The sequence below is a fragment of the Toxorhynchites rutilus genome, chromosome 2 (genome assembly GCF_029784135.1).
Source record: "Toxorhynchites rutilus septentrionalis strain SRP chromosome 2, ASM2978413v1, whole genome shotgun sequence".
NCBI classification, from domain to species: Eukaryota; Metazoa; Arthropoda; class Insecta; order Diptera; family Culicidae; genus Toxorhynchites; species Toxorhynchites rutilus.
In genome coordinates, this window is record NC_073745.1 from 151,445,100 (window position 1) to 151,468,302 (window position 23,203).

Genomic DNA, 23,203 nt, shown 5'->3' on the forward strand with positions numbered 1-23,203 from the left:
TCAGGTTCGAACCACCGACGGAAATAATGAGATCAGCAGATGTAGTCTATTTAAGCCTTGTAATACGACTATAGAATTTAGTCTTGAGCGTAGCCGAGTTGAATACGGGCATAAGGGTTTATGAACCGAATGTAAAGTGTTATAAACGAATAAAAAGGGTAATTAGAAATTAAATAAAAGTTTTTTAAAACCGCGAGTTAAGTCACGGCATTATTGGCGCAGTCATTGGCCAAGTGGTACAACGAAGTGAGTAGTGTTTATAGAGCGGATATCTGGAAGCACCGCCACCGAGTTAAAGAGGAGAAGTTTACATCTACTGAAGAAACCAAACGAACAAGCGAGAGGACCCCCTGAGCGAAAATCAAGGACTCGCTGCCGTTAGGAAAACTAATCCCGCCACCTGGAACGAACGATCTACGAGGAAACCGATTCAACCTACCCAGACTCCAGGAGATGAAAGCAGTAATCTTCCTGTAAGTAAACACGAACAATTATCTAAACCTAACACAACAAAATACTAATTCAGAAGTGCGAGCCCCCACCAGTGGTAAGCGGACACTTGATATATCACAAAGTGAATAACTAATTCATTAACAAGTGAAGTGTAGAACAAACTCTTTTGAAAAAACAAATTTATTAAAATGGCCGAGCGGGAGCAAATGATTTCTCCGGAACTTCTGGCCCCGGAATTGGATGATCATGCACCAATTCCGCAACAAGAAATAACAATTCAAGGGTTACTCCAACACATAAGGAGCCTAACTCACAATCAGAACGAACTGATTGGGCAATTGAGAACACTTAAAGCAAAAGCGGAGGATCCGTTTATGCAGTTTAGAACTCCGGATCCTATTAAGAATTTACCAACATTCTCCGGAAACAAACGGGAAACAAACGCATGGCTTGAAGACGCCGAAAACACCCTGCATCTTTTTGAAAGATACAGAGATGATCCGGTCTACAGCCAATTGGTCAGAGCGGTAAAGAATAAAATCGTGGGAGAGGCCAAAGAAATTTTGATTGCTGCCGGCAACCCGAACAGTTGGGCAGAAATCAAAGAAATTATTCTAAATTCATACGGCGATAGGAGAGATTTGACATCTCATATCCAATCGTTGTTTTATATAAACCAAGGAAAAAAATCCATCACTGAATACTACAACCGAATCAAAACCATAGACACTGCTATTAAATCCACAGCAGCGACAATGGATGATTATAACAACTCTACAAGAGCAATAAATAATCTAGTGAGCCTTATGACTCTCACTAGATTCATAGATGGGCTCACAGAGGAATTGTCTATGCACGTGCGAAGCTACAGACCTAAAAGTCTGGAGGAAGCGTATGCAATCACCATACAATATGCCAACGCTGCATATAGGCAGAAGTTAAACCAAAAACCATCTGACACAAATAAAAATATCAGATCCAACAATAGTAACGGTTCACATAATTCGAAACCGTCTCCCAACCCCAATAGTAATGGCAATCACTTTAACGCGAAGCCATCCACCTCAAATTCTAACAATAACTTGCATAATCAAAAACCATACGGGTCTGCGAAATTCAAAGCTAGAGCTCCACCGCCAGATGACGATGTCTCGATGAGGACAGCGAAATCGCGGGCAGAGGTTAACAGCCACGAAACAGCAGAACACAGCAAAAATCATCAAACAGAACCTGACACTTCGGAACAGCTGGACGAATCCGTCCTCGATTCGGAAGATGACGATTATTTCGTCAACGATGAACTAAATTTTCACGTGGCCGAGGCGCTACAAAAAGAAAAATAATGAACGATAATAACTTTATTCCCTACATCACCATTGCAACATCCAAAGGCGAGATGAAATTTTTGATCGACACAGGAGCGAACAAAAATTACATATCACCCGAGCATGTAAACATAGAAAACTGCAAAACAGAACCGATTTCAAAAGTAACCAACATTAAGGGAACCTTTACAATCGATAAATCCGCTTCCTTCGACCCATTTCTTATAAATAAAAAACTGAAATTTTTCATTTTCAAATTTCATAAATTTTTCGATGGACTCATCGGATACGAGTCATTGAGAAATTTAAATGCTAAAATCGACGTCAGTAAAAATACATTGAAGATCGGGAGAAAAACTTTCGCAATGAAAAAGAGATTTCCCGAGAAACATAAAATCAATTTAAATGAACAAGAATATCAGTTCATAAAATTGAAAACCAAGAAAAATGGAGATTTTCTTATAGAGGAAGAAAAGCCTCACGGAAAATTTTCTATCTTGCCAGGCCTCTACAGAAGTGCTAATAACACAGCCTTTGTAGCAGTGCAAAATTATACAAAAAAATCGATGGAAATCAATTCGAACGAGATCAAGCTTTGCAATGACTTGGATACAGAGGTTGACCCATTCGAGCTGACAGAGCTACCGAAAAAGGTTGACTCTGAAAATTACACCATAAGAGACGATCATATGAATGAGGAGGAGAAATATACCCTCAGGAAATTGATCAGGAAATACAACGACGTTTTATATGTGGAAAGTGATAAGTTATCATTCACCCATAAAATTAAACATAAAATACGCACCGTGGACAGTATTCCGATACACTCCAAATCGTATAAGTACCCCTACGTGTACGAAAGCGAGGTGCAGGAGCAAGTTAAAAAGATGCTGAAAGACGGAATCATAAAAGAGTCAATCTCGCCTTACACGTCACCTGTGTGGGTGGTTCCTAAAAAGTCCGATGCATCTGGACGAAAAAAATTCCGTTTAGTGATCGATTACCGAAAACTAAACGAGAAAACAATTAATGACAAATACCCTATACCAGAAATTACGGATATTCTGGATAAATTAGGAAAGGCGAAATATTTTTCAACAATCGATTTAGTTTCTGGCTTCCACCAAATTCAATTAGCGGAGGAAGATACAGAAAAAACTGCTTTTTCCGTAAACGGTGGCAAATATGAGTTTACTCGTATGCCATTTGGCTTGAAGAATGCCCCAGCGACTTTTCAAAGAGTCATGGATTGCATTCTGAGAGATTTAGTAGGAGTATGTTGTTTCGTCTATATGGACGATATCATCATCTTCTCCAGCTCGCTTCAAGAGCACTTGAAAAATTTGTCGCAAGTCTTCGCAAAATTGAAAGAAGCAAGACTAAAAATTCAGCTGGACAAATGCGAGTTCTTTAGGAAAGAAACGCAATTTTTAGGTCATACAGTCTCTGAAGAGGGAGTACGACCAAACAGCGACAAAATTGATGCAATAAGGCAATGGCCAATACCTAAAAGCGAAAAAGAAGTGAGACAATTCCTAGGAATGCTTGGCTACTACAGGCGATTTATTAAGGATTTCGCAAAAATTGTAAAGCCGTTAACAGCACTTCTCCGAAAGGATATTGAATTCGAAATTACACCAGAAGTAGTAACATGCTTCGAAAAGTGTAAGCAACTCCTGACGATCGACCCGGTATTAATTTACCCTGATTTTAGCAAAGAATTTTCACTAACAACGGATGCGAGTGACCACGCTATTGGTGCAGTGTTGTCACAAGGGCCAGCAGGTAACGACCGACCCATCGCATACGCCTCACGTACTTTGAATAAAACGGAAGAACGATATTCCACTACCGAAAAGGAGTTTCTCGCGATAGTATGGGCAGTGAAACATTTCAGACCATACCTCTATGGTAGAAAGTTTAAAATGTTCACCGACCACCAACCACTAACATTTTCTTTCACGAACGCTAACCACAGAATAATTAGAGGAAAGCTGGCTTTAGAGGAATTCGATTACGAACTAATCTACAAACCGGGAAAACAAAACGTTGTCGCCGACGCGCTGTCGCGCGTAAACATAGAAAAACACCTGAACGCACACTCGCAATCATCGCTTTCCCTAAATGTTGAACCTTCTGAGCGAGGAAACGAACCTTCAGACGACGAAAGTGACGGAACGACAGTACACTCAGCGGATACGAGTGATGACTACTTTATTCGGTATACTGAAAAACCTATCAACGTTTTTCGGACACAAGTCATATTCAAAATAGGAAATGTAGAACTTGCAGCCTACGAACAAATTTTTCCAAAATATCACAGACACACAATAGTAAAAAGAACATACACCGAAGAAGACATAGTTGAAACGTTGAAACGGACCCTGAATCCGAAGGGTTTGAGTTGTATAAAAGTACCTATCTCATTAGCACAACTAGTGCAGGAGACGTATAAAAAACATTTTTCCTCAAATATTATTTACAAAGTATTTATTTCAGAGACCATGTTGGAGGACATCAGAATGGAAGTCGAGCAAGACGAGATCATAAGAAGAATTCACCAATACGGACACAGAGGAATCAAAGAAAACCGGAACCAGATTCTACAAACACACTTTTTCCCGCAACTCGATCGAAAGGTCAAAATTTATGTCGATTCCTGTGATATTTGCAAAAAAGCCAAATATGACAGAAATCCACCCAAACTAATTAGAAAAAGCACATTTGGACAGAAACCTTTCGACAGAGTCCACATTGACATTTTCTTCCTAAAAGGTCAAAAGTGGCTCACCATAGTTGATTCATTTTCAAAATTTGCAAACGCGATTCCATTAAGCACAAGAACAATAGTTGATATCAAAACCGCAATAACCGAACACATTCGAAATTTTGGAAGACCTCAAACTATAGTGAGTGACCAAGAGCCATCTTTCAGGTCCATAGACTTTATGGGATTCCTAAATGATCTCAATATAGAGATACACCTCGCAAGTGGATCCAATTCAAATGGTATCGTGGAACGTTTCCACTCCACTTTAATTGAAACCTTCCGCACAAACAAAGCAAAATTTAAAGATTTAACATTAAACGAGCAAGTAAATATCGCCATCGACATTTACAATAATAGTTTCCACTCAGTAATAAAAACCCAACCGCGAAACTTGATTTTTAATAACTCTGGATCTACGAATATGGAAGAAATATCTGAAAAATCTAAAAACCTGCAATCTGCAGTTAAAATCGAACTAAATAGACGAAAAGATAAATACGAACAACAAAATATGAATAACGAAAAACCTGAAGATCTTCAACCAGGCGAAATTAAATATATAAAAAACTCTCAACGTTTAACAAAGGACAAAGATCCGTTTAAAATAACAACGATTAAACACAACAACGAACTAACATTTGAAGACGTCAATAATATTAAAATCCACAAAAATAGAATAAAGAAATAACCGATAAATCAATTATTTAACTCTCGTTGCAGATTTTCATGCATCGTCATAATAAATTGCACAAAACTTAAAGATCTATCTCACAACAATGGTATAATTGCCATAAAATTAAAACAAGTCAGGATTAGGATAGGATTCGAGAGAATTATCCAAAAGATTAATATCCACTCTATCGAACATAATATCAATTACATTGAAAAAATCGCAGGAAATATTAAAGTTATAGACCACTTAAGAAGTACTTTAGATTTCAAAATACAAAACTCAAAAGGTAAATTGATGAGCTTGTATTCCCACAGAAGTAAAAGAGCATTAGTAAACGCATTAGGAACAGCAATAAAATTAATAGCAGGAAACCCTGATAATGACGATTTAGAAATTATAAACCATAGTTTGGGAACTTTAGAGAAACAGGAAAATTTACTATCGAAATCTATATCAAGACAAATAATCATTAACGAAAAAATACAAAACAAAATTAATAACATAACAGACGTACTCAAAAAGATCAATAAACAGATTGTGGAACAGAGGAACAATTCTTTGGTAACCAGAGCAGATTTGGAATATATCAACATGATTGTAAACCTTGACTCTATAATTCAGATTCTCGGAAATATTGAAGAACAAATCGAGTTTGCTAAACTCAACATTTTAAACAGAAATTTATTTTCATTTGAAGAGAAGAAGTACATTTTCAACAGACTCAATGCTCAAAAGCTAAAGCTAGACTATTTAGATCAAATATTCCAGTACAGCTCAGGAAGCGTTATTGTAAGCCAAGGTGAAATTATAATACTGGTGAAAATACCCATCCTCGGGGACAACGAGTTCGACCTGATCAACATTCAGACGCTCAACATAAACAGTACACGAATCAGCACAGACGTAAAACTGGTGGCAAAGCATGGAGACATCATTTACAGACAAAGCGAACTTTGCGACATTTGCGAAGCTACAACCCTTCTCGAAGATGATTGCATCTATAACCTTCTGAATCACCAAACACCAAAATGTATCATAAAACCCGTCAGACAACCCATCCGTGTCGAAGAAATTAAGAAAGGAGTCATACTTGTTGACACAAACAAAAATGTATTGATCTCTGATTCATGCAACAATTCCAGACTGATCAACACCCCGACAATCATCGAAACAAACAACTGTACAATCAAAGTGATGAACATCACCTTCAATAACCAAGTAACTTTTGGAAATAGTGAAGAATACCTTCTCCCAATATACGGAAATAAGTTGATACAATTAAACTATACAGAGGAGAATAATGAAATCAACCACCTCAAATTGGAAAACCTTAACAGTCTGCAGGACATAAAGTTAGACCTGCATCGTTCAAAAAGGACAACAACCATCGGAGGAGGAGTCCTCCTCATGCTAATCATTATCTGTTCTTTTACCATTTATATCATCGACAGAAGATTCAAAGCGAAGGAAAGAGCAACTCTGGAAATTCGAAGCCATGTTGGAACCACCACGGAACTTAAACAAACCATTGGAAAAGGAGAATTTGGACCATTACCGAGTCTCGTCCTTTTCGAAAGATCGTCCGAGGACGGACGAGAATCTAAGGGGGGAGGCGTTACACCACAACCGACCGACCAAGGCGTCCCAGAAGTCAAGACGTCAGCAAAAGCCCAGCCGAGACCCATAGCAACAGACAGAGGCGTCAAAGTTACACCGCGCGTGTAAACCAACATTTGCCGACGCCGCGGAAATCAATCGAACGACGCGAACAAAGGTTCGATCAGGTTCGAACCACCGACGGAAATAATGAGATCAGCAGATGTAGTCTATTTAAGCCTTGTAATACGACTATAGAATTTAGTCTTGAGCGTAGCCGAGTTGAATACGGGCATAAGGGTTTATGAACCGAATGTAAAGTGTTATAAACGAATAAAAAGGGTAATTAGAAATTAAATAAAAGTTTTTTAAAACCGCGAGTTAAGTCACGGCATTATTTATATATATATATATATATATATATATATATATATATATATATATATATTTATATATATATATATATATATATATATATATATATATATATATATATATATATATATATATATATATATATATATATATATATATATATATATATATATATATATATATATATATATATATATATATATATACTATATATATATATATATATATATATATATATAGTACGAAGTGGTTGTCGGAGTTGGGAAGGTGATGTGGTCTTTATGCCGAACCTGGGATTAGCCTATTATGCCAAAAGATCACTGGAGGATGGATCGGCTGGAGATAAACATTGTCGCGAAGACCACCAACCTTCCCAACATTCCCCAGCTGCGCCCGATGGAAAACTTTTGGGCGAATGGCCAAAATAGAGAGACAGACGACCACCAGAGCCACGAAAAGGTAAAATAACACGCCTATATACATCTTTTCATCCGTTCCGGCCAATGGCACCATGGTTCAGGTTCCGGACAACTTTCGTAAGACCGCCCAGCGCTTCATTTACGCTTCATCAAACAACTCTGTCTCTTCCTGTCGAGTATACAATAGTTCTTCCGGCTTATTTAAAACGTTAAGATCTGACCGAACTAGGGGACCAAATATGAACTTTTCGTCTGACTCACGTTGGTCCCTGCAGATCAATAGGGGACTTTTGCATAAATCATTTCCCAATTTTGTGGCTGTCGTTTCCAGTTGACACTCTCTAAACTCTCTAAAGTCCACTGTCGGTGCGATGAAACCAGCTCAACGTATTAATTAATCGTTGAATGCATTGGAAGTGCTCTTGAACAGTCTACCAAATAAAAGTTTTTTTGAGGTTCATCCGTTGAACAAAATCAACATGATCAAATTGTGATATTGGAATATATTGATTTCGCGGGACATTTTCGTTTCTTTCGCCAAATGCGGGACGTTTCGCGGGACATTTTGTTGAAATGCGGGACATCTGGTCAGTTTAGTCATTTGAAATGTTTTTTTTTGAGATTTTTCGAGAGGGAGTCTGCCTTCTTATTGCCAAGGATTGAGCAACGTTAGAGGACAAATGCAAAAGTTATCTTATGAACCCTTTCAACCAGTAGACTCGTTTGCTCTCTCACTTTTGTGTATATTCAGCAGTTGATTATCTTTCTAGCAACGTTAAAAAGCGTCTATCTGAACTAGCATTATTTACTCATACTTAATTTCTTCCTTAAATTTTTTTTAAAAAATGATTTCCACTTCAATTAACAATGTGTTTAATTATCAATAATGTTTAACTATCAGACAGAAATATTGGCTTAGACAGTTTTACTTTCATTGCTTTTGATCGCTTGACTGCACCAATCATCTATACGATGCACATTCTTGTATAATCACGTATTCCACATCAAAGCTAGAATTCATGAAGCGTAAAATCAATAAATACTTCAATCGTATCGGGGGTCGATATGCATCTGGCAAATACACCCTGAAATCAAACAAAATTCACGTTGCTCCAATCGATTTCGCGCAGGAAGCACAATTCTGACTGCGGAAAAGTTCTAAGGAATATCGAATTGCTGAGATTACGAACCATGGAGTTATTTTGCTACGTGTTGTCGGAGATTCACACACTTCACATGCCGTTCCGCCCGTTTCCCATTTGAAACGTTCATATGTACATCATGGGCGGGAAGCTGCATAGCTCCTTTCCTCCCGTCTGTCTCTTGTTTTATCTTTCTAGTATGTGTGTGTGTCCAATACGAGCGCAGGCAATCTGTCTACAGGCTCTAACCGATAAATCTGCTGCTCTTACTCTTCTTCTTCCAGATGGCAATTTATGGTACACTTATCGAATGGCGGCATTCCGATACAGACCGAAATCTATCTTCGTGATTGGAGCATAAAGCACGAACTGAGAAACCGGGCTATGATATACGACACTGGTAGCAGCAGCAGCAGCAGCATCACTAGTTCAAGCACTAGTTCCGGTAATCCCATCCCAGAATCCAATAGAGAGATTAGTAGTTGCCCCTCGGAAGGGAGCATCCACAGTGCCTCCGTCGGGAGGAATTGTGTAAGTGTTTGTGATTTTTTTCTCTATACATATATACTATAGTTTGGTGAGGTTATGCCTCTCGCTCATTTCACTCAATGGAACCACTTCCTCTACACAACACTTGGGTGAATGAATGATTTACTGTCGAGACAAGCGTGATCGATTCGAGTGATTTATGAAAATATTCGTGGGGGTGAAATTCAATTGCGTTGATTGGTTGCTTCGCTAGCAGTTAGTGACACAGTTTAATTTTAGCTGAGTCAAATCGTTTCATTTTTATTTCCGTAAAACAGCATTCAAAATTTATCTGCTCCCTCTCACAGCACGAAATCTGTGGCGGCGCGATCGATGCAACCCTTCGAGGCAAGCCGGTGGCCTCGGAACTGGATACGGAGGTTAGCATACGAATCTTGCGAACGCCACACTGCAACCGCTCTGACCATGTGCCGGGTTTGGTGAAACACTGCAAGATTAGTTCCAGCACCAGCCGATCGAAATCGTCCCGAGGAGACAGCAAACCCTCCCCCGGTAGTAAACATAAAAAGTGGTCCAAGGCACGCCACAAACACAAGAGACCCTCCCAGGAGCTGGAATCGGCATCGGAGGGAGCGCTGGCTCCACTGCTGGTGTCCAACCTGTTGGATAAACTTTAACCGAGAGTGAACACACAACCCAACACGATAACGATTTCCTGCTGTCAGATCGCTATTGAACCCGACAGCAGTTGTGAATAGTTTTGATAGCGGTAAGAGCATGTTTGGTTGATTTATAATATAAGTATCGCGCAAGTGATTGAAAGCAATCTTTTCGCGATAAAGAACGTGCGCAACTGACAGGCTACGATGTAAGTATTAATCGACTTAGCTCTAAGAAACTGATTGAAATAATTGTATGGGTTCGGATTGATAGAAAAAGGGATTTTTTCTGAGATGATCCTTTGTGTGAGGAAATTATGCGTTCGAACTGCCAGAAAAGAAGGATAGTTTAACAAATTTATAATATTACTATTGTGTATTGGGTGTGACCTGTATTCCATTCATTCCGAAGCTTCCTACGTGGAAATCATACTCATAAAAACGAAATTTATTCTACATGAGAAATGACAAAGTAAAGGTATGGTCGAATATAGCAGAATAATATTCTGTTAAGACTTTTGAGTCCTTAAATTTAATTTACTTGGAATCCATTTTTTGGTACTATATACAACAACAGTGTAGCCATTTTTCTAATATTTTTTTATGTCGAACATGTTTTGGAAATGGGTAATTTTGAAACTGAAAATGTTTTAAACTACAATAGTTTGTTGTTCATTTTATTCGGATACAAAAACAAATAAATAGCACAAATAAGTGCTATTCTTATTTTTTTTTCCATCGGGCAATTATTTATTGCAACATTTCAATAAAAATGCCAAATGGCTTTTACTATTTGAAAAATACATTCTTTGGCGAGAAAAAAATTGAAGAAAAATCGAAGAATATTTTTTCTAGAATTTAGTATATACGGTTTGTACGCTCAATTTTATCTTTTTCTTTCTTGTTTTCATTTTAAATTTGAACACTGGAACTGGTTATGCCGTTATATAAATGATCATATTTTATTTATTCGAAATTGCCTTCAAAATACTGGAAAATTATTCGATTAGAGCAGACAACGTCAATTTGCTTTGAACTGATTCTCATTTTCAACTATTTCCTGAGTTATCTAAAGGGTTGCGTAACTATTTTTTTTTTTTTAGATATAGTTTATTTATTAGCAGTATTTACATCACAGATTTTTTTACATGATTAGTTATTTAAACTCAAATAGAATTCCAGTTCGTTGACATCAATTTCATGATTATTATGAATATAATTTGTGTATTTGATAAAAAGCGTTAAAATTTCATTTTTTTGTTCTGGTGCTACGTTGCCTAGTACCGGCCGCATGAGTTCATCAAACGTTAGTCTCTGCCACCCGTTAAGTGCTGTTGTGAGCTTTTGTTGCATGCGCCACCATGCTCCCATTACTCTGGGACACTCAGAAAATTTATGCTTTATCGTCTCGATTTGCGTCCGGCAATGCTGACAATATGGGTCGTTAGCTCACCCGATGATGTTCATTAATCTTCGATTTTCTGTTTTCTCATTCACTAGAAGATAAAGGTGACTACGCTCGACGTTAGACTTTTTGTAGAGATATTTATCCAGATTCGTTTCCAATTTAAACCCGGTTGGTTTCGTTCAACTCTTGGCCGCTCAGTCTGTTCCAAATAATAATCGTGTATTTGATCGCTTGTGGGATTTTGTGTTATATGGTGCGGCAACAAAGGTATTTGTTGATACAGAATTTTCAGACACGGAATTTCGACAGAAGGAGTGTGATTTAGAAGCAGAGAGGATTGGTAAAATGGAATAGAATCCATCTCTTTCAGGTGACGATTAATAAGTAGCGCTTTGCTTTTTATCGCCGGTAGTTGCAGCTCAAGTCCGCCTTGCTCCCTCTTCCGCGCAAGTTGCTGCATTGGAATCCGTGCTGGTAAGCCACGAAACAGGAATCTTCCCATCATCGCAGTCAGTTTAGCAGTGTGTATGTTTTGTGGTGGTATTATGGATGCAACGTACCACGCTTTCGATGTAATAAATGTATTCAACAGTATTACCTTCTGTTGCAGGTTCAAAGATCGCATACTATGCAACCACATAATTTGCGCGATTCTGGACAATAATTTGTCCCAGTTAAGCTTTGCCATCGAACGCACTGAGTTGGTAAAGATAATACCCAGTACCTTCACATTTTCCACCGTCTGCAGCCCTGGTATCGTCATTGGCTCTCCATTAATAAACCCGACGTCGATAGCCACAGTTTTTTGCCGGTTAAGTTTTGCCCCGGCCACAAGCTCGAATTCGCCGAACACCCAAAAAATACGATCGATTGTTGTTGTTGATGTTATAATCGCCGTAATATCATCGGCGTACGCAACGCAAATATCTCCACCACATATGCGCTCCAACCGTGTAAGTAGTGGATGTAGGTAAATCACGAACAGGAGCATCGACAACGGATCTCCCTGTCGAACAGACCGTTCTATCCGAATCGGTTGTGACAGGCGCCAATTCAATAGTAGCCGTGACGAAGAGGAATCTTCTACCCTAGAGATCCAGCTGACGAAGCTCGGATTAATCCCCAGAGAAAGTAGGGTTCGATGCAAGAACTCGTGAGAGACCCGATCGAAAGCATGGTCCAAGTCGAAAGAGATCATCTTTCCCTTCTGTTTATTCGCAATCAAGTGGGCCATCCGATCTTTCAGCGAGAGAGAAGCTTCAAAAATTGACCGATCGGCGTTTGCACATTTCTGCGCATCACTCAACACATGGTGAGTTCGGATTAACATCTCTAGACGGAATTTCATTACTCTACTCAGAATTCGGTAGTCTACGTTGAGAAGGCTAATTGGTCGGTACGCTCGTGCTGTACCATCGCCACTTCTCTTTTTCACCAGCACGATAATGCCATCGGTGAACCCTACGGGGAGTTCTTCTGTTCTCGCTTCATTGATTTGCAATAAAGTTCTCTGTATATGACGTCAAACGTTCGTTGGTAGAACTCTATCGGCAGCCCATCGGCACCCGGCGATTTACGCTTCTGCGAGGTTCGGATGGCGTGCTCGATCTCACTGATTGTGATCTCGTCCATCATTGCTGCATTAGTCTCATCGTTCTCGGTTACTACTCTCTCGCACTCGAAATTTTCTTCTGGAGCTTGCCTCGCCTCTCCCATCGCATACAGGTCCGCCAGATACTGAACCATATGTCGTTCGATTTCGTCGGATCCTCGGATATGTTCTCCTCGCTCATTCTGCAGCTCTGTTACAACTGACCTTTTCCGTCGTCTATCACCTAGTTGGAATGTGGACAGATATTCCCCCGCTACGAGCGTCTCGTTTTTTTTTTTATCTTCGCTTATTTTTCGTCGGCCTATTTCCGCCACTTTAGTGCCAATCACCGACATCAGGGAGGCGACTCCACCTGTTCCTACCTATCAGACTCAACAACTCATGAGCCGGGCCAACTTCTTTTACTTCCGCTCCGAAGGAAGACGTAACCAGAGATTTTTCGCCTCAGAAAATCCCAACGACGCCAGCTGGGATTGAACCCAGGCCGATCGGATTGTGAGGCTGTTACGCTAACCATACAACCACTGGCGCCGTCTAGCGTCTCGTTGATACGAATAAAATTTTGCGCGAACTTCCGCTGCAGCGATAGCATTTGTGCTTTAACGCGATTGATTGTCACCAGCATCGCGGGATTTTGATAGTATCCATCATAAGCCGTTCGTAATTGTGCATAGAGTCTTTGATATTCGGCGTTGAAAATACTAAATATTTCCCTCGACTTCCACCGAAAAAAAGATTTAATTTTTGGTTTTGCGAATAATAACCACCATGTTATCCAGTTGGGAAAGTTTCTCCGTTGTCGGGTCCAAAATTGCCACCGGATTTGAAATTCTCGTATATTTTCATTAGTGAGAAGATGGGGACGCATGGACCAGAACCCGCGTCTTTGTTCGCGCCCGAGATTAGGAAGACAAATTCGTGCTGTTAGCGCTTTATGGTCTGTGAAAGAACATACGTGTGTTGCGGCGTTGCGAATATGCTCGCATAGCCCTGTGCTCACATATATCCGGTCGAGCCTGGATGCCGCATTGTGTGTAATGTAGGTAGATGCTTGGGTCGTAGGGTACAGCTTCACCCACAAGTCATGAAGCTGCAGTTGCTGTATGGTGGCTTGCAGTGCCGGACTCGAATTAACACTCGTTGAGTCGCTGGTACGCAGTACACAGTTAAAGTCCCCAGCGAGAATAACGTGTGGTGTGGTGTGACGGAGATAGAATGCAAGTGTACCGTTGAAAAACGTTCTCTCTCGGCACGTAAAGCTGTACCCGAAGGTGCGTAGACATTGCAGAGAGTTGTGTTCTGTACTCGGAGGGCGATGAGACGCCCATCCAGGCTCTTTTCGACGTCCGAGAATGAGATATGATCCTTTAGCGCTATTGCCGTGCTACGTCTTGCGTGATCTACGTTGCAGACGACGTTAAAATTCGGGAGGGACAGTTGCTCATTTTCTACCTCCTGAAGGAACACGATATCAAGTTCCAGCGTTTGTACAAAAGTCCGAAGAGCGGCTATCTTCGTTGCGTTCGTTATCGTGTTTATATTGATAGAGGCAATATTATAAGTTGAGAATTCAGCCATTAGGACAGTGACTTATATCCTTCGCGCTTGTCGTCTGCATCCTCCACTCGATGCTTCTTGCTTGGTGGGCGATCGCGTAGCTGTCTCTTAGAACGAGTTGAGCCCATCGAGGAATCCGTATCGTTCCCATCGAACTTGCTGCTGGCAGTCTTGCGAACCACTTCACTGTTAGCAGGGGGTATTTGACCTGCTGTATCGGTCAACGACCCACAGCCCGATGTTTTGGTCGAACCCGAGGTGGAGGGTAATACCGGAAAGTTTTGTTCCGTGCGATTCGGTGGTGGTAACCGCTGGTGTTGAGAATCGTTTTTCGGAGGCAGCATGCTTGCCGACTGAGAAGAGTTCGAGATTGTTTTTTCCGCTCTGGGAGCGAGTTGAGTTGGGTTTTTGTTTGCGGGGTTCGCTTTTTTTTGCGGTATCGGTGCTGTACCCATCTGCTTTGCAGCATCGGCGTAGGACTTCTGCACGAGTAGCTTTTTGTTTTGGACACAAGTAACTCCGATGTGGATATATTCTCGGCAGTGCCGACAAGTTTGTCGTTGTCCAAAGTACGACACCTGCGTCATCTCGCCGTCGATGGTAATCCACGACTCGATGTTTTGTTTAATGACCATTTTGACTATCTTGATACCGGTCGGCGTGCCGGCAAAGAAAACATCGGCCCCGTTTAGCTGCTCCCGAATGGAGATAACGTCACCATATCTTGAGAGAAGCTCGGCGATTTTTTTGTCCGATACGTCCTCGGATAAGTCGTAGAGCTTCACTTCCACAGCTCCCTCTTCTAGCGTGATCCTCAAGGGGTATTTTTTTCCGTCGACTTCGATCTCGTGTTTGTTGTTATGTTCTTCACAATTTTTTTGCGCTAACGCTAGGTCGGTGACTTTGACAAAAGTAACACCGAGGGTTCTGCTGTTCTGGATACGAAGCACATCACACTGCTTCACACCCAGAATGGTTGCACAAAAGTTGTGGATTTTTCCATTTTCCAGCTTCTTCGGCACATTCGAAAAATCAATTCGAAACGTGTTTTCTCGGCGGCCCATCGCGAAGTCGTTTGGACGCGCAGCGTCACGGAGCGGCTCGGCGATGAGCAGGATTCGTAGATAACAAAGATACTTGTATTATTAGCTCGTGTTTGACTTCCACAGAACGATGACAAAAACGCGTCTGTTCGGCACGGAAGTTGTACGCTCACTATTGCCCAATGGTTTGTAGCTTGGAAACCTTGGTTATTTGACTTGGTAACCTTTTGCTCGCTACTTTGCCCAGCTAGCTCACCAGTTCTTCTCTCAGGGTCGGCTTCCGATCTCGGGAGAACTCACACAAAGACGCAATTTTCCGATAGAAACCATTAAACACCACCGAAGCAGGAAGGACTGATCCAATGAAGAAACAAACTGAATTTAATGAAGATACTTTTTTTTATTCTTATATTCGGTTAGTAAGCCCAATGTGCTTTTCCGTCACTGGTCGTTGGGAAGGGGAGAGAGGAGTATCGTACCTTATTGCTCGGTGATAACCGATCAAAATCTTGGTTCCGGTACGTCCAGTGCTTGTCCTGGCAGTTCTGCACTCGGTCCAGGTGTCTCGCGTTGTCTTGGCGTAGAATTAATTCCCTAATGGCAGGATTTGGGTCGCCTCATGAAGGCTATCCTGGTGGCTTGCACACTTTCTAGGCCGTTAACAGCAGGTCCAGAATCAGTGTGGCCAGAGATGCTATTCCGAGGACACACCTGAGGGCAGCGGAGTGTGTACCGGAGTGTTCCGAAAGTACAAGAATCTCAGCGACTGCCTTCTCTATCGTATTCCTTTTCACCACACCATTATTCACTTCATATAACTTTTCTCAAACTTTTCCGTCTAATTCGATCTCTATCTCTGGCATTAGTGGCCGAGTCAATCCTTTCTGCTTTCCTTGAAACCTCTTTCTTTCCCCTTTCCGTCCTTTTCCTCCTCCCCCTTTCCATTTCTTTTATCGTTCCGGTTTCCGCCAGGGACACCAGAGACAGTGACAGTAACAGCTTGGCGAGATTTATAATTCTCATTCAGGCGTTACCCCGTCATTGTGGCACAGTGGGCATTCCATAGTGGGAGTTAGCAATACAATTTCATTTTTCAATACAATCAATTTAATTCTAACAACAAAAATAATAAAGAACAGTCCAAAAAAAACCAAATTTTATACAAAAAAACAAACTCTACTGCGGTGACACCTAACTGTTCCGTATTTCGACGGTAACAAGATGTAAGAAATGATATTTCCAAGCACCTTTTCAGAATGTTTGATGATTAGGGGCGATCTAAATGATTTAAGGATTAATCTAACAACCGTTTTCATATACAACACTTATTTCGATGTTTATTTCTTAGAAATGTGCAAACCAGCCCATCATGATGAACAGCTCAGATCAGCTCAGCTCATCTAAAAGAGCTGTTCTTTATGAACAGCTATTCAGCTCAGTTGTCAGTGTCGACTTCGGAGGTGATTTCCGATTTTGGTCGCAAACTCGATAGTGAAATATCTATCAGATTAGAAGACACGAAGCCAGTTTTAAAATGTTAAAATTTCAATGGGATTTTTCACACCATGTTATTAAATTATTTGAAACACGTATTCCTGACTTTTAATTAACCATTTGTCCAAACATTTCCGACATTTTTACTGAGACGTTTCATTATAATATACAGTTGTTTTCAAAAACAATTTTCTTGACGTAGCCTCACAGGAAATAGTCTAACGGCGTCAAATCGCACGATTGATGAATTGTTAAATTCGCTGCGTGGCTCGTGGCGTCCAACATATCGTCCAAGTCTATATCATCCAATTCGGGCCAAAAATATTTGGTTATCATTGAGCGGTAGTAAAGCCCCAGTCTTGATCATCACGGAAGAAGAGCGGCCCAATGACGCCGTCGAACCATAAACCGCACCAAACCGTATTTTTTTCGGGATGCAATGGTGACTTACGGAGTACGTGTGGATTGCTGCCTGACCAATAACGCATATTTCGCTTATTGACGAAGCCATTCAGCCAGAAATGAGCCTCATCGCCGAGAATGATTTTTCGATGAAATCTTTCCATTATGAATTGGCAAACATTGCTGAGGAGAAATTTCAAGAGAGCGGGAAAAAATATGACGTCGTTTGCTGTCCCTATCGGTCTTGCATATATCGCATAGCAAATATATGCAAGCTGCGAGTACTTTTGTACTCGCTTGTCTTTGTGAAAACCAGAATATGTTTCCCTAAAACGTACTTCTAAACTGACAAGCCTGAGAAAATCGTCATGTCAGATAATAGAGGTGAATTAATTTCAGATGGAAACGTAAAATACAATGATCGTTTGACAATCCTCCCGTTCGCATATTTTGGTAGTCCTTGGCATCATATCAAACGTAAAAAGACGGTCATCAAAGTTACTAGTAAGGAAGAACATAATCTATTATAATGCATGAATTGATTTTACATGGCAACTGTTCAAACTTTTTACATCTACAGCCATTCCATGAGTGTGGTCCAAAAAACCATTTTATCGCATTTTTGCCAAAATTGACTTTTTTCAAAAATTCATAGCTTTTGAACTACTAGACCGATTCAGAAGATCAACATATCAAATTAAAGCTAATTATCTGGTCTTTTTTGAAAAAAAATACTTTACCTGCAGAAAATTCGAATTCTGCTCTCGTTATTATTGATTGTATTCGTTTTTATTGTTTTCGTAGTCTCGGGACCAAAAGCGCTATATTTTTTATATTTTTTCTGGAAAGCTGAGGATTTTCACACAACATATCTCGGAACTAGGCAAGGGTTTTTTTTCGTTATTAAGTTATGATTTTTCAAAGTTAGCCGATGGTCCAAAAAATCATTTTTTGCCATTTTTTCCACTACAAAAAATGATAACTTCTGATCTACTGTAGAACTTTCCTTCACGAACCCATGATAAAGATCTGCTATGAGCAGGCGTGCAGCGTTATACAGGGTTGTGTGAACATTCTATTTGAGTACTTGAAATACAGCAGAGGATAGAAAATTCATGGTAATTTTAGATAATATGGTTGTCGCCAGATTTGTGCTCAGAATTAATAGGAGCCATATTTCACACTTAAGGAAACGAGCGTTCGCTCAAGGATTATGGCTTAAGGGGTCTTCAGATGTTCAGCACATTCCTCCTACAAGGCAACGATTCATTCCTGCACCTTTGGATGCGTCAAAATTCTTCAGGACTGACATCATTCAGCGTGGTAATCAATGGTGATACACTTTCTTTAAGAGATGGAATGCTGTTGAACTGTACAGTATTCGAATCTGATGAATCACCGTTATACACGCTTTGGAAAAAATGCACGAAAAAATGAGAAAATCGTTGTGCGTGAAGAATTTTGTTCACCGTTTAAAACACGTTATCGAAAAAATAGGTGGTCTCATCGAAAATGTCCTAAAATAAGCTTTATTTTCGTTTTCTTTTTTTTAATAAAAATCGGTTTACTTTTGTAGAAGTTATTAATTTTTGTTTATTAACTCTTTAGTAAAAAGTTCCGGAGGCCCAGAAAAGATTTAATGGCTTGCGTGTTTTTTTAGAATCATTTCGAAAAGCAACGATTTTTTACTTGCCTTTGCGAGAACAATACACTAATTGGTCATATGCCGCAATTTGCTTCTTCATATCAACGCACGCATTGTACTGAGTATTTAACGAGAGCCATCTTCCGTGCATCGCCATTCAACAAGCATCAAACACGCGACTAACATATGCACACAGTTGCAGTGATAAACTTCAAGTGAAATATTCGCTAGCGTTCAGAAACAAAAAATACAAAACGAGTAGAATAAGCGACCTTTGTTGTTTCGGGCACCGAAAGATTGTGATAAATTTCCTCAGAGGAGATGCAATACTTATACGCTAGCGACAGCTTACTTACTTCGCAAATATTCTCTTTTCGCTATCCCCCTTCGTTGTTTCTATTCTTCTTTTTCACCTTCTTTTCCTTTGTTTACGGATACTTTAAATCCAACGATTCATTCATCTCCGACTATTTCTATTCTAGCGGCTGCATAAGTTGCTCGTTATTGACAGCACTGTTCGAGAAAGCACACAAATGGACACAACAAATGTATGGGGAAATGAGAATGCTTTCAATTTTCATCAATTAAACCATATACAGACTATGGGGTTATAATGTACTAGCTGACCCGGCAAACTTCGTCCCGCCCAAAATAGTTTTTTGTTATCAATACCTTGGAGAGTCTATGATGGTTCATAGAATCATTTATTGCACCCTTAAATCTCCATATGCCAAATTTCGTTTCATTTGCTTGAATAATTCTCGAGTAATGCAGAAATTCCGGTTTCATTTGTATGGCAGCATATTGCTTCGAAGTTACCAAACTACCAAAACATGTTCGACATCGAATAAGGTATGATCGACTAATCAGTAGATAACGAGCGAAAAATTTAGAGAAACTGTTTTCCTTTTCATAAATCATATTTTCAACGTACGAAAAATTCAAGCAAAGAAAAAATATGTTGTATTGTATAGTGTCAGTTGTACATTCCATACAAGTGTATGGTTGCTTGAATTAAAGTTCATACTTTCATATTCGGATAATACTTAATACTTCGTAGAAAATGTGTTCGTGAGACACTGTCAAGCTGATTCCAATACACAGGCACACTAGACTGTTTTCTGAAACTGAACTCTCTATCTTTAGTCTTTGTACCGTGCTATTGGAAGAGACGGACGATTCCCATCTAAAGGCTAATAAAAAAGTCTATTCTATGATTGGTAATGAATAACAAAGCAGTTGACAAATAATGCAATGATACAAAGTTGTTATCCCGCGCGAGTGGAGGGTTCAGTTCTGTAACTCCTGTTTCTTAATAACAACAAAAACAAAAACAATGCATTTTAGCTCATTTTTGAAACACGCAATCAATCATGAATAAAAAGAATATGAATTTATTATGAAATAAAAGCAATACAAAGGATCATCTCATAAAGTGTTAGACGTGTTTTACACCCCCTGGAGAAGGATAGCCCGATATACAAACAAACAAAACAGAAAAAAAGAACACTCAATCGATAATAAGTAAGATACATTTGAATAAGGCAACTACGTTTACAACTCAACAAACATATAGCATATAGTTTCCAGGTGGGTAAGTGGAGCAGTGGATGTGAACACCTCACAACACGACCCATATAGCATACAGTCGAGAGTGAGAAAATAAGCCCAAAGTAAGGAGCAAGTAAAAATAACCCAATCCTAATGCGGAAATCGACGTTTGAAGCAGTGAAAGAAAAGCTCGAGTCGTGAACGAACGATTCGAAGTCATTTATTTTTGTAACCACGTGCTGAGGGCGCCAGTATTACTTAGGAATAAATATGTATATGCAAAATAAATTATTGCAACACATAGCTCACGCTTGGTCGTTCGTATAGGCGCAAGAATTGCCAAGTGATAACTCAAAAAGGAACGAACAACACGACGGATAATATGGGGGTGGGTGGAGAATAAAACAAATACAGAACAAAACTAAGACTGTGAGTATATATAGACATTTAAACGAGTAAGATTGTATTAATAATCCGTATGATTGCGCAAAATAGACTTACTCCTTAGTATTACTTTCCGGGTCCCATTGTTCTGCGTTAATATTTATGTAAGGGAGAAAGCAACCGATTTTCATGACAAATTGAGTTACATGGTATTAGCAAGTGTGAGCGCTAGAAAGGATCATTTGGCAAAGAACAAGCTAATAACAACAGGAACCACTTTTCGGCTGCAGGAAAATACGGCGGGGATGGTAAATGGGAGCACGCGCTTTATTATGGTTGACCATAAAAGCCGAGCAAATAGCAACATAAGGCAACGATTTACGAGGTAATTATGTTAAGCCTAAACGGTGGATTCCACATCTTTTCAACGGAGAAGATTGTTCGGAAGTAATCGGGATCCTTAGCGGGCAGATGAGATTGGGCTGACCGAGTGATGGCTGATAAATTGTAACGTGGAAAAGGGGGGTGGGAAAATTGCCTACTCATTGGGCCCAACGACTTATGATGAAGAAGAGGAATAGTTCCTCGGGTTAAATCTTTGCAATATGTTTTGCACAAACAAACCAAATATTCAGTGGATCGATTCATATGGAGACGCATGATGTATTTCTGATGGCAAACAAAAACAAACTTGATGCCATATAACACCATCTCTTAAGAACAGACATATTCCAATGAAAGTATGTTTATGTTTCAAGGTTTCTTTTCCATGTGTACCGTGAAAGAGTCTGCTCACAGCCCAAACGATACACTGAAAAATCCACGTAAACAGCGTGAACTCCAGAAGCCTTTTCCAATCACCCATTCTCTGCAAAGTATAAAGCTAGCGCGTTCTCCATGGTTGAGCTGGGTATGAGAACAACGGAATTGAATTCAATATCTCTTTGCTTCCTAATGGCGGAGACAGGTGAATTTAACGAAGTTTTTAACATATACAAAAACAGTCACTCTTGCGAAGCCCAGTAGCCGTAGCTAAAAAATAGCGAAGAGCTGTATTGACGGAATTAACTTTGATTGGCAGGCTTGCGAGCCGGTGTACATCACATTTCCTGCCACGTACTTATATGCGGTTATTAAAATAGAACCAACTGTAAATATAATGCAAACATCAACTTGAACAGAGTAAGTAATCAATATCGCGCGTGAGCCCGTGAGCGTGGGAAGATGAAAACAAAAGTACCCACAAAAATAACAACAGTACCGAATTTACGAAACAGAATATAATAATAATGACAACAGCAAAGCTAAATGCGATAAAACCCACTTGTAGATACGATACCAGGCATGAAAGAGACGAGCGACGTAGCTGTGGTGTAAACATTAATATTAAATATTTTATTTTTTACTACGAACCAAAAAACAACAATGAAAAACAAAACAATAAAGCACAAACAAGAAGAGGGATACATAATGTGCTAAAAAGAGCAGGAAAAACATTTCGACGGGAATTGATACCGACAATGGGCAAAAAGGGTGTCAAAACACAACAAGTAATAACTGCATAGTTTTTTTTTAATAAAGTGCGAAAAAATCGGTGCAAAAAAAAGAACTGTGTTTTCATTTGTTTCTTTCCAAAGCCTTCGATGTACGTCCCTGCGCCCTGGGCCTGGGCCCCGGCAATCATGTTGTCAGTAACACACAACATAGTTTGAATGATGTTTGGTAGGGGTTTTTATCGCTCTGTTGTGTGTCCAGCAAGGCTTCTGTGGTTTTTATCTACCTCTGGCGAGTTTCGTTCCAATTCCATCGTTTTTTATTTTACGGTTGATTTACTACATAGACTGGGGTTGTCCGATCCCGAAGTATTATTTGTGTCTATAACTTGCGATGTCGGAAAGGCTGTCTGCTAAACGCACTGACGAAAACTCTATATCACACCTATTGAACAGGAGACCTGCATAGGGGGTAAGCGTTACAGATGTTCAGGCCCGCAGTTTATGCGGAGTTAACATAAGCGAGAATCCGTCTGTGCACATAACACGAAGACTATCATACGCTGAATTTCCTGACTAATTGGTAAGTTACCGTATCTATTGAATTTGTATATATCTAAATTAAAAACGCATTTTTCTGAAATATATATTTCGAGTTATTCATAACTCAAAAAAAAGTCATCAATCGTGCAGAAATTTCATACAAATCTTTT

General features: G+C 39.8%; 1 protein-coding gene across 1 annotated transcript in view; it reads left to right on the plus strand.

Annotated features, from left to right (window-relative positions):
• LOC129770874 (protein O-mannosyl-transferase TMTC1-like) overlaps nucleotides 1-22,589 on the plus strand; it is a 585,978-nt gene extending 563,389 nt beyond the window's left edge. The window contains exons 12-13 of the mRNA XM_055774024.1: nucleotides 9,038-9,284; nucleotides 9,590-22,589. Coding sequence (XP_055629999.1) covers nucleotides 9,038-9,284; nucleotides 9,590-9,919 — 577 coding nt within the window. The 3' untranslated portion in view covers nucleotides 9,920-22,589. The remainder of the gene's footprint in view (nucleotides 1-9,037; nucleotides 9,285-9,589) is intronic.
• The last annotated feature ends 614 nt before the right edge of the window (nucleotides 22,590-23,203 follow it).